Below are 11,770 nucleotides of genomic sequence, written 5' to 3'. Positions count from 1 at the left end.
ATAATATTCCACAATATACCACATTTTCCTTATCCATTCATCTATGGATGGACACTCAGGTTTATTCCACGTTTTGGCTGTTGTGAATAATGCTGCAGTGAATAGGGGAGTTCAGAGAGTAATCTTCAAAATAGTGACTTCCTTTCCTTCAGATATATTTCCACAACTGGGATTGCTGGGTCGTAGGGTAGTTCTAGTTTTAATTTTTTGAGGAATCTCCATCCTGTTTTCCATCATGGCTGCACCAATTTACATTCCCCTCAACAGCGGCAGAGTCCCTTTTTTGCACATCCTTGCCAAAACTTATCATCTGTCTTTTTGATGACAGTCATTCTAACAGGTGTGAGGTGATAGCTCACTGTGGTTTTTTTGATTTGCATTTCCCTGGTAATTAGTGACATTGAACACCTTTTCATGCACTTGTTAGTTATTTGCAGGTCTTCTTTGGAAAAATGTCTATTCAGGTCCTTTGCTCATTTAAAAAATTTTTTTTATTTATTTATTGTTTTTGTTTATTTGTTTGAGGGGGAAGTAATTAGGTTTCTTTCTTTTTTTTTTTTTTTTTTTAACGGAGGTACTTGAGGTTGAACCCAGGACCTCATGCATGCTAGGCATGCTCTCTACCACTGAGCTCTACCCTCCCCACCGCTTTGCTCATTTTTTTATTGTATTTTTTCTCCCTGAGTTGTAGGCTCATACACTTTGTATATTAACTTCTTGTCAGATATGATTTGCAAATATTTTCTCCCATTCCACAGTTGTCTTTTCATTTTGTTTCCTTTGCTGTGCAGAAGCTTTTTAGTTCCATGTAGTTTCTTTCACTTGTTGATTTTTGCTTTGGTTGCCTGTGCTTTTGGTGTTATATCCAAAAAAAAATCATTGCCAAGACCAACGTCAAGGCGTTTTTCCTCTACATTTTCTTCTAGGAGTTTTATGGTTTCAGGTCTTACGTTTACATTTTAAATCTATTTCAAGTTCATTTTTGTGGGCGGGGTAAAAATAGGGGTCCAATTTCATTATTTTGCTTGTGAATATCCAGTTTTCCCAATACCATTTATTGAAGGCATCATTTATATCTTATTAATTTAATTGCCATAGGATGTTAAAATCTTTATTTCTATTTTAATTTCAAAGTAACAAAGTTTTTAATGTTTGCATATTAAATTTATAATTAGCTCTCACTGAATTTTTTCTTTAAGTTTTTTGTTTTCCAGATGCACATCACTGAAAATAATCAAAATTTGCCCGCCTCCTAACCCAAATTTACAGGTCACTTCTTTTCCTGTCTAGTTCCATTGGCCAGTATTTCCCTGTCAGTACTGAAGGTAACAGAGATGTCTTTTATTGTTGCTGACATAGTACGGGCCACGCCTGGTGTTTTGTCATTGAGCATGATGTGGTGCTGAACGTGATATGCTTTCCTGTTCTTTCCTCATGTCTCAGCTCAACGGTCATGTCTTAAGGGATCTAAACCCCTCACCTCCCTCCCTTGTGGGTCTCTAATTTATTACCTTGTTTTGTTTTCGTCATAGCAATTATTTCTGTATTGATTATGCATTTTGCGTCGAATTCTGAATTTTCTGTGCATTTACTTTTTCAAAATGTTTGTGATCGTTTTGCCTGCACTTCAACATGTGCTTCCCAGGAGCACTGACCTGCCTGGTATGTAGCACTTTCTATTTGACCCGCTTCCTGTTATCTCCCTGCTGGGGAAAAAAAAAAAAAAAAAAGAATGCGTTTCTATTTCCTCCCACCGCCTCACCACCTCCCGTCTCACTGCCTCGAGTGCCCCACAGCCCCCCGCTGGAGCCGCGTGGCTAAATTGCTTCCCTGCCGTCAGCAGTGCATCCCCCGCCTTCTCCCTTCATCTCTTGGTTGCATTTGGTCCATTACTGTTTTCTTCAAGGTCTCAGGCACTTGTGTGTTTGGGAGTGTCTACTGTCTTTGTATTTGAATGACTAAATATAACATTGGGACACAATCTCTTAGACATTTTTTAGAACTTCAGAGACAGTGCAGTAAACTTTCATCAGGGAATGTTGCTAAGTTGGCAGACTTTCTGGTTGCTTGTTCTGCTGGTGAGCTCAGAGGCCGTGCTGGTTATTTGCTGGTTAGCTCTCAGGTCAGTTTCCCCCTCACTTGGCGGCTCAGGGTGGCAGAGAACGTGCCAAGCTCTCCTGCCCTCCTGCTCCCGGGGACACTCTGCCCGTGTGCGCAGGCCTGGAAGTGGAGGTGGTGGGGCCTGCGTTTCTCCCTCTGCCTCAGTTGGCACCTTAATGGGTGGGTCGTCTTTTCCTTGGACCCAGCTCCCTGGAGGGAAGCTGCTCCCTGGAGGGAAGCTGCCCCTCTGTCTGTTCCCCAGACTCCCTGCCTGGCTGTTTTATCAGCCTGCCTGGCTTTACCCTCCACCAGTTTCAAATTCTCTCCTTTTGAGATACCTTGGGTGACTTCCACTTTCTGACTGGCCCCTAATTCAGGGCTGATTAGATGTACTAAATGACATCAAAATCTTCTATCTTCTTTTCTCCCCAGCCATCAACTTTTAAAGGTTATAGAACAGGTTTGTGCTTTTTTCATTGATGTTTGTGGAGGAATGTTTTGGTTCTTCAAATGCTCGGGTTTCATTAGGCACTGGGGGTTATTTCAGCTCTCTTACCCTGTAGCGCCACTGTCAGTATTTTACAGTGTCTCTGAAACACTTGTGCATGTGAAACAGGTAGAGATGCAGCCCGAGACCCTGCACTGGCATTTTAAAAATTAGAGCTTCTTCAACCATGGTAATTTTTCCTGCTTATCACTAACAGTTTGAGCTCATAAAGACGATAAAATGTCAAGGCATCCAAATGGAAAAAAAAGTGAAATTAAATGGCCTGTTGACTTGAAATTTCAGTGACTCTCTTCAAGTTCTCTTCTTTAATCACTAATTTTTTTAAAGAAAAATGAACACATTATGCTTAAATACTAAATTGGGCAATCCTCAGAGCAGATATTTAAAATGTAACTTCACTTGTTCATGCAAAACTATGTTGAGCACACACTAGGTGCTGGTTTTTCTAGGTGACAGGAAGCCACAATACACAAAAGAAACAAAAATTACTGTCCTTGCATTCTGCCCTTTTCATCCAAGGTAATAACCCTGGACTACCTAAACAGAGTAAGGACACTTGTGATCTTAACACACCCGCATAGACTGATCAAAGTGGGCAATTAGACAGAATGCATGTTAGAAAAGGAACAAGATGCCTGTTTATGAAGTACACACAGGAGCATCGAGTGCCTGTCCAATCTTCAGTCTTCCTACCTGGTCACAAAAGCAGGGAATTCTCACATCCCAGCCATTTTCCTTTCAGAATGGATGTGTATTAAGTTCTTTATCGCGCGACACATCTTAGAACATGACATCTTTTCTGCCCACACTGGTCCTAAAGGTCAGAACGATCTGGTTGGATGTCAAGGCATCATCTGAACCAAAGATACAGGCCTACCAAAGCTTCCTACCTCATGAAACCAGGATCCAGACCCCAACCCCCACGCCTCCGCGTCACGCCCTGCAGAAACAGGGCCAGCTCCTGCTGCCATCACCCCAAGCTCATCCCATCAGTGTAGCATCTTGCTCCTCACTACTAACATATAGTCAGAGGAGGCTCTAATTACTACTGGTTGTTGATTAATCTTGCTTAGAGAGATCACATTTCATAACGTTACCAATGAAAATGTGTTTGGAGTTAGGTTTTGGAAACCAATAGTCAATTGCAACAATTTTTTAAGAAAAAAAGAAGAAAAAAAAGCTAGTTGCTGTTTCTTTCCTATCTTTCCAAGGGAAGACTAAAACCAAAACTTGGAAGAAAACACTTTCAGGAACCCTTGTAAATTGTCTTATATTCTGTCCACAGCCCTTTAACGTTCATAATTCATTAAACAAATACTTATGGAGTACTCACTACGTATCACATACTGTTCTTGTGAAGAAAACTTGAGTACAGGAAAAGTGATGCTCTCATTTATGGGAGGTCACATTTATGGGAAAAGGCCTCTGAGAATGAATGGCCAGCAAGCTGGACAGTCTCTTGGAAGAGCTTTCCAGGCAGAGAAAACGCAAAAACCCCGAAAACGGACGGCAGTGAGCAAGGGAGAAACCAGCGGACGAGATGAGACCGTGGTGATGTTCAGAGCCTTGAACGCACAAAGCCACGGCAGGAGCTCTGGGTTTTGTTCTGAGTGTGAAACCACTGAACAGGTTATGCATGTGCCATGTGGGGCGGGGGCAGGGGCAGATCAGAGCAGAAGCAAAGAGAAAGGTCAGAAGGCAGTGGCAGCACGGGGTTCGAGGACTGAAGGTGGGGCTGGAGCGGGAAACGTGGTGGTACAGAGCTCTCAGGCCCAAAACGTTGTGAAGGCAGAGCTCGGGGGTCTTGATAATGGATCAAACACAGGGTGTTACAGAAAAAATGGTTGGGGCTTGAGCGACTGGGGGAACCACGGCACCAGCTACTGAAAATGGGAGTGTGGGAGAAGAGGTCTCAAGCACGATCGGAGTCCTCTTCTTCAGAGGACCTGCCGTGCTGAGGCAAGTTACACTAAGCCGTTGGGAGCTCAAGGAAGAGGTCAGGGCCGGAGGCAGTCCGGGTGAAACCGACCTCAGAGTGGGGTCCTCGAAGCCCAGGGCCTGACCAGCGAGCTGGGCAGGCTGCACTCTAGGGCGCTGCCAGCGGGCAGGGTCAGGAGGAAAGGGCACAGCAAATTAGAACAGGATCTCAGAATCCTGACTTTAAGCCAAATTTTTTCATTAAAATCACAATTAAGAAATTATGTGAAACATGACAGGATGCGACTGCTATTAAAATTTCTGGAGCAAAACCTGGCATTTTAAGTTTTCTTCCTCAAATGCAGAAAACTATGCACTCGTTCAAAACAGACTGTTCTGAAATAACTGCACAAAATAGACAAAAAGTATTTATTACTTTTTAGTGTCATTTGTACACTCCAGTACAAATACAAGAATATAACCATATTTACAGGTATTGAAAAGAAATCCGTATATTCAAACCCCACATCTAAATACAGTAGCTTTAAGTCCTGAACTACAACAGTTCTGGTTTGCAGTGAATTATTTCGCACCCTGTCTCCTCCCCTTTGAAATACTCCCTTGTAAGGTTGTGTTTAAACAGAACAGATTGTTTCTGAAATGGGTTAACAATTCTTTGCAAAGTTTTAAGCACCTCCTTTCTAATATTTTACAAGTGTGAAGCAGATATATAAAATTTCGAAGATAAAATCATTCATTTGGGCTATTAAAAGCAGCATGATGTCTTTAAAAAGAGCTGACCTATGGAGTTTTCAGTGTGCTTAACATCTGGAGTTATAGTCCAAGTTTTAAAATTAGAAGTTAGCCACACTAGTTAAACAGAAAACAAAGGGGAAAAAGGTAGCTGGCTCTGCAGGGTTAAGACTTCCTAACAGACCCACCTTCACAAAAAACTTCATCACAGTAAGAGTTTTTAAGGTTTGCATGTAACACTACTATTGTCCCTTCTAAAACACAGAAGTAAAAACCCTGAGGTTTCCTAGGGGCTTTTTATACTTCTGTTTTCAAACTATCTGAACCAAGGTGCCCACCAAAATGAGATAATGGCAACAGGACAACTAGACAAATAGTATTTTTGAATATTATGCCTATTTTGGCTACCTCAAGAAGGCTGGTAGCTGGACACCATGTCTGTACTAAAGTGCAGTATTTAAAATAATTCACTACAGAATAAGTGAATCAAATATTTTAAAAAATCATTTCACCAAATTTTTAATTTTGTTTAAAAATTCACCAGGAAATTTCAAATTAGGCATCTTCTATATTATATATGTATGTGAGCATTTAGGGATGTAGACATTTTTTAAAGTCAAAAGAATAAGGTGGTAGTCAATCAACAATTAGCAACTCAAATCATTTACCTTAAAATCACAAGTCCAGTTGCCATCTGATCAGGAGACTGCCCACTACATCAACAATTGCTCACTTCTTTCCAGAAAAGATACAGGACTACATTGACCAGCATTCCTAATGTAACACAGTTCTTCGCAGTTTCATTTACACGCGCTAATCAAGTCCAGCAAGTATCAACAATCTCACAGGTGTTAACATTTCATGACGATATAATTTATGACATTTGTCTTTTCTTACATTTTAGAAGTATCCTCAAGTTACAATATAAACCAGTTTCCAGTATGATTTTCATTCTTAATTACGCTGGAACATTTTTGTATTTTAGAAAATATCACCCACACTATCACTTACAGTTTATCTTTTTTAACTTATTGAAAACTTTGAGCGTTATCTTCTATATTTTAAATATGCTTAAAGCACAAGAGCAATTCTCAGAATGTTAGCATCCCAGGATGTGGTAACAACGTCAAACATCACAACATAAGCCCTTGGTGCTGGCAGTTCTGAAAGCACATGAATACATCTGCCTCCACAGGGAAAAAAAGGCTCTAAATTGGTAAGATTTTGAAATTACAAGATTTTTCTGCATAAAGAAACCCTTGTGATTTGACTTAATAAACTGGCAGTGTCATGCTAAGGCCATGTGATCAATATTTTAGCAAAGGGGAAAAAAAAAAAGCCAAGGTAATTTTATAGTAGCAATAGTTTCTTTTTTTATTTTAATATACTTTAGGAAACAATATACAAAGCTGAGCTTTCCCACCATTCCAGATAACAGCAGGTAGCTCCAATTACACAAATTGAGCGTTTTGTGATGGCTAAGAACAGCAGTCAGCACCAGACTTGAACAGTTAGCTACAACACAAACATCCTTCAAAATGAAATGTCATAATAGCAAGACAGGTAAACCAGGGTTTAACAAATGACAACCACTTGGGAAGTGACTTAATCATTCTTGTTGAATTTCGTACTTCATTAAATATTCTTATACACAATTTCCTGTTTATAGGTTTTAAACAAAACCTCCCTTAAGGAATTATTTCAATTAAGTATAAATGTTCAACAAGAATAGTTCTGATAAAGAAAACCCAGGTAGTTCAAATTCTAATATGCACTGACCAAAGGAAAAGAAAAATAACAATTTTTGTTTGTTTTAACATGTTTATTACAACAGATACAATTCACATCCGACTAGCTTTGTTTCCTCTTTCCCCTCCCACAACCATGTTCATTGGGCCATTTCCTTATATTTGAGCAATCCATGTACTTTCAGCACACATGCCCAGCAGTACTTTTAAGTCCATTCTTACAGGGTGCAAATGGATTTCAATAATTTATACAAACAAGTGGGTTATGCTCAATCACTGCAATTTTAAGCTACTGTACACAGGAATGGAAAGGTTATAGAAAAGTGCCATAGCAACAGTGCCTTCAGAAAGGAGGAAAAGAGGAGCCTTAAAAAATGGATAAAATCAGATCAAGGATTTCAGAGGGAAATGGAACACACGGGAAATGAAAAACATTTCTCTGCAAAACAAATGGAGAAGCACTGCTCTGATCATCAGGTGCAAGTGTGGGAACAGGTGTTTCATGATATTGTGTCCACTGCCCGTATGGTTCACAATCGTATCCTCAGACACAGATTGCCTGGCGCTTGCACTGAATTTTTGAAAATGCAAGATTTCTGAATGATAAATTAACCCCCCAAATTTTTTTTTTAAAAAAAGCTAATTTTGCAGACAGGTTTACATGTAAAAGGCTAGGTATTTAGCCACCTCAGCATTGATTAGTTTCGGATGTCTAAGCTCTGTTACACATGGCTTCCCATGGCTTCACTCTACAAAACATATTTACAACGTGAAGAATACATCTACAAGAAATCTACATTTCAAGGGTTTTACAAATCAACCTTGTATCTTTCCCCTGAATTGAATCTCACAAGACTCCCGTCCCCTTGTCATTTCTTTTGCCCAGCTTAACGGTCCAAAGTCTACTTAAATGCAGCTCAAAAATGTTAAGATTGGGCAATAGATTTACAGTTCCTGTACTCAACACCATGTGCAATTATTCACATCTTCACACCATGAAGGAATTCTGATTTTTTAGCTTTTCGAGTTCCTTAATTTGTTGTCTCAAAAATAGTATCCTGAAAAATAAAAGAGGGCATTAGAACCCATGTGGTCGTTACAAATGTTATGGAAAAACCAAACTTTTAACTATAAAAATCTCTTTACAAAGAAAATGAGTAACTACTCGTTAAGATGAAGTAAGTTGACTGGTTAGTCTACAGCCAAGACAAAATAACCACGGGAATACATAACATGTGTTACTATCAGGATGACAGAAGTCAGAGTGCTTCCCAGCTTTCTAACAACTCCCAGAAATCTCAGTGTAATGACTGACTTAAAATGTAGCTGGTGACTGTACCATCACACACGCGAAAGCAGCAGTTATTAAACAGGATAAGCTCACACTGCATGCTTTCTGGATCACAACACAGAATTAACTAGCCTAGAGCTAACTAGGTGCAAGAGGCCAGTCATTTCTGAAGAACAATTCTCAACACAAATAGGTTCAAAACAAACACAAACAAACAAAAAACAAAGCAGAATCAAAGTCAAATTGGCATGTGTGTTTAAAATAAATAAAACAAACCCCACAGCTAACTTCCTATATTCGATCCTCTCCTGTGACCTATGACATTTATTGCCCATACTGGTGAATGAGGCATAATCTTATAACAGCTTGACATTCGACTGCAGGTAGTCACATGTGACATGTGACTGTGGTGTGTGGGATACATGACTGTTTCAGTAAGTGGCAGTAAAGAACAGTGAAATTCCCTGAAAGTCAAACCATCTGTCTAGCAAGCCAAAATCAAGTTTGGTGTATGTTAGAACTACTTTCAGAGCAATCCTAGAGTAAAAAAAATATTCCCAGTTGATATTCAGAAAGTACCTCCAGGTATTTTAGCAGTTGAAAGGTTAGATGAAAACTCAGTTTTCCTAGTTTAATATAAAGCCCAACTTGGTATTTGCTAAATGTCTGTGGTTTCATAACTAGACATGAGATGTCACTATATGTCAATACAGGCAGGACGTGAAGCGCTGCCCTCCTGTCCCTGGGTCTGTGACAGGCACTATTTGTCACGATGCAGACGTCCCAGTCCAGTAGGACACTAGTAGGACCCTACATAAAGAAACAAGAGACAGAGCTTAGGCGGAAACAACTCAAGAGAGCGGATATACATCATTAAACTTCCTGTACTCAGTTCTAAATGTAACTTCCAAGGGATCTACTGCAGACGCAGGACAACGCAAACGGTGACCTGAAATTCCAACTGAAGTGTGTCTCAGCACCAGGGGCCACTCTCAGCTGAAGGGGGACTCTCTGTAATCTGTTGTCATCAACATCTCACTTTTTAAATAAAACGTTACTGGTACCTTAAAGTGTCATAATGTAAGAAAGCAAGTCTAATGAAGCATTTACCACGGGTGAAGAGAAATAAAATCTAGGTGTCATTACCATTCACCAGGAATGTTATTAAATTATGAAAACACAGTTTACACTACTATGTAATCTGATATAATACAGCAAAGAGAACTTTCAATTTCAGAAATGAAATCTGATTGATGTTCTTCAGTCCAATTTAAGATATATAACACTAAAAGACATTACAAATTTTATTTCAGTGGAAAACGTACCTTTGTTCTCGCAAAGTTGCTTGAATTTCACATACTCGGACTAAAGATCTTAAGTTTTTTAATTCAGTACAAATTTCTGACATATGAACGCTTCCCATGTTATGGGCTTCTTCTCGCAATCTTGATGCCTATAATTAAAGAAATGAAAATCACATCGAAGTCGTAGAACCAATGGCAGTAGCTGGAAATGTCCTAAGGTCCCTTATCCCAAAGCAAAAATGTTTCCTAACTTTTAGTAGCTAGTCTAGTGCGAGAGTCGTAAGATGACTAGTGCTGCTGACCCCTGAACAACACAGGTTTGAACTGTGCCAGGCCCACTTACACACACTTTTTTCAATAATAAATATTACCACACTACACGATCCACAGCTGGCTGAATTCAAGGATGAGAAGTGTGGGTATGGATTTTCAATTGTGCAGAGGGCCGGGCCTCCCAGCCCCTCAGGTGTTCAAGGGCAACTGCACTAGCATGGCCACAGCTACCAGAGTGGCTGCTGAGAGGAAAAGACACGGGCTCTGAGCCATCATCACTGCAGCTGGGTGACCTGGTATAGCCTACTTGGTCTTAAGGGCCTCATTAGTGGAGGGGGAAAACGCAGTCTGCACTGGTCACAAGTTCTAGGAAGCGGGGAAAATAAAGCACTCAGCATGGAGCTCAGCGCTGAGGACCTGACAACGGGGGCTCTATGTGAAACCACAAAAAGTCACCTCATAAATACCCCGTGAGCACCCAAACTGACTACAGACAATCTAATCAGAAATTAGGTGTTTTAAATATAGCTTGAGTTCAATGGTCCAGATGAGATTTTTCTCAAAGCAGAATTAAGCCGCCAGTCATTCAAAGGTGAGACATCTGCTGAGATCACGTAACACACCTGCTTCTCCGCATGATCCGCAGGCCATCCTTGGACATGTTTTATGAGATTCTCATTGAAGTGTGCTGCGAGCGTGGGTGTTAACTGCGCACGCAGGCCGGGCGGATGAATTCTGGGGCACCACTGCAGCATTTGATGCATTACTACTAGAAGTATGATTTGGACCAGGTGACGGACTTCTCTGGCTACTAGAAGAGAAAACAACTGAATGAGTGGTATGTTTAAAAAGTGGTTTCCAGGTATCCTAGAAAATGTCCGATACCTTTTATTAAAGATATCCAAATTCCTAAGAAAAATTTGTTACTTTAACATCAAACAAACAGAACCTAAAACCCAAAGTATATTTATACCAATGTACTCCTAGCACACTTTGGGGGTTAAGAGCCCTTTAACACAAATGTCAGAGTTGAATTTAAAGTATCAGTGCTCTCCCAAATCTGACAGCAGAACTTGCTGACTTTGTATGCTACAAACACTAAGAAGAAATGGTCACATTTTTAACAGCTGTGGACATAAGGTGCATCTATTTTATCTTAAATACATGAAGATATGGAGGGGAAGAAATACATTGCCTTTGACTCTCTAATACCAGAACAAAGTACTTGAATCAGAGGGTGAAATGATGCGAAGCAAAATAAGACCAAAAAAGCAACACTCTAGAGACTGGGTATCTTCTCCTAAAGCTGTGTGCTCTGGGCTGGGGTTTCAGGACTTGGTGGTGAGAACCAAAACTTAATCACCCAAGTTGATTTCCTACCTGCTTCACACCAGACTTGGCTCTGAATGAATTTCAGTTATTTCCAAAAACTAAGTCTCCCAAAGGATGAAGCTTTCGTCACTGAGGATATTTAAAGTAATACTGCAGCCTCTAAAGACAGTTTAAAAGAAGACTTTCCCAAAAGTGTTCTGAGCAATGGCAACATTGCTGAAGTTAGGCAGACAGCTTCCCAAAGTGATTATTTTGAAGGGAACAACTCTCATTTGGATGTGTATGTTCTGAAATGCTTGTTTAAAAAACAATAAAAACAACAGTTGAATTATTTTGCCACCTCACAGCAAGAAACAAAAATCAATCAATGAAAATCATTTAAAGTTGTATTTGTTAATTCACAAAGAAAAGTCACAACATAATAGAGCTTTGTCTGACAGGTAAACTGTACAGGGCCAGAGCTGAAGCTATCAGGAGAGCCTGACAGACACAGACACACACGGACACACACACCAGCTGGAAAATACTGGCCTAGGTTTTAGCC

The 11,770-nt window shown here is 40.1% G+C and overlaps 1 protein-coding gene across 1 annotated transcript in view; it reads right to left on the bottom strand.

Moving 5' to 3' along the window:
- Positions 1 to 6,626: 6,626 nt before the first annotated feature.
- WAC (WW domain containing adaptor with coiled-coil) overlaps positions 6,627 to 11,770 on the bottom strand; it is a 74,401-nt gene continuing 69,257 nt past the window's right edge. Inside the window, 4 exon segments of the mRNA XM_032473845.1 lie at positions 6,627 to 8,084; positions 9,643 to 9,770; positions 10,518 to 10,601; positions 10,603 to 10,705. Of these exon segments, the coding sequence (XP_032329736.1) occupies positions 8,015 to 8,084; positions 9,643 to 9,770; positions 10,518 to 10,601; positions 10,603 to 10,705 (385 nt within the window). The 3' untranslated portion in view covers positions 6,627 to 8,014.

Source organism: Camelus ferus, chromosome 35 (genome assembly GCF_009834535.1).
Source record: "Camelus ferus isolate YT-003-E chromosome 35, BCGSAC_Cfer_1.0, whole genome shotgun sequence".
NCBI lineage: Eukaryota > Metazoa > Chordata > Mammalia > Artiodactyla > Camelidae > Camelus > Camelus ferus.
The sequence above is the reverse complement of the archived record's forward strand: the minus strand, read 5'-3'. Positions and strand labels throughout refer to the sequence as shown.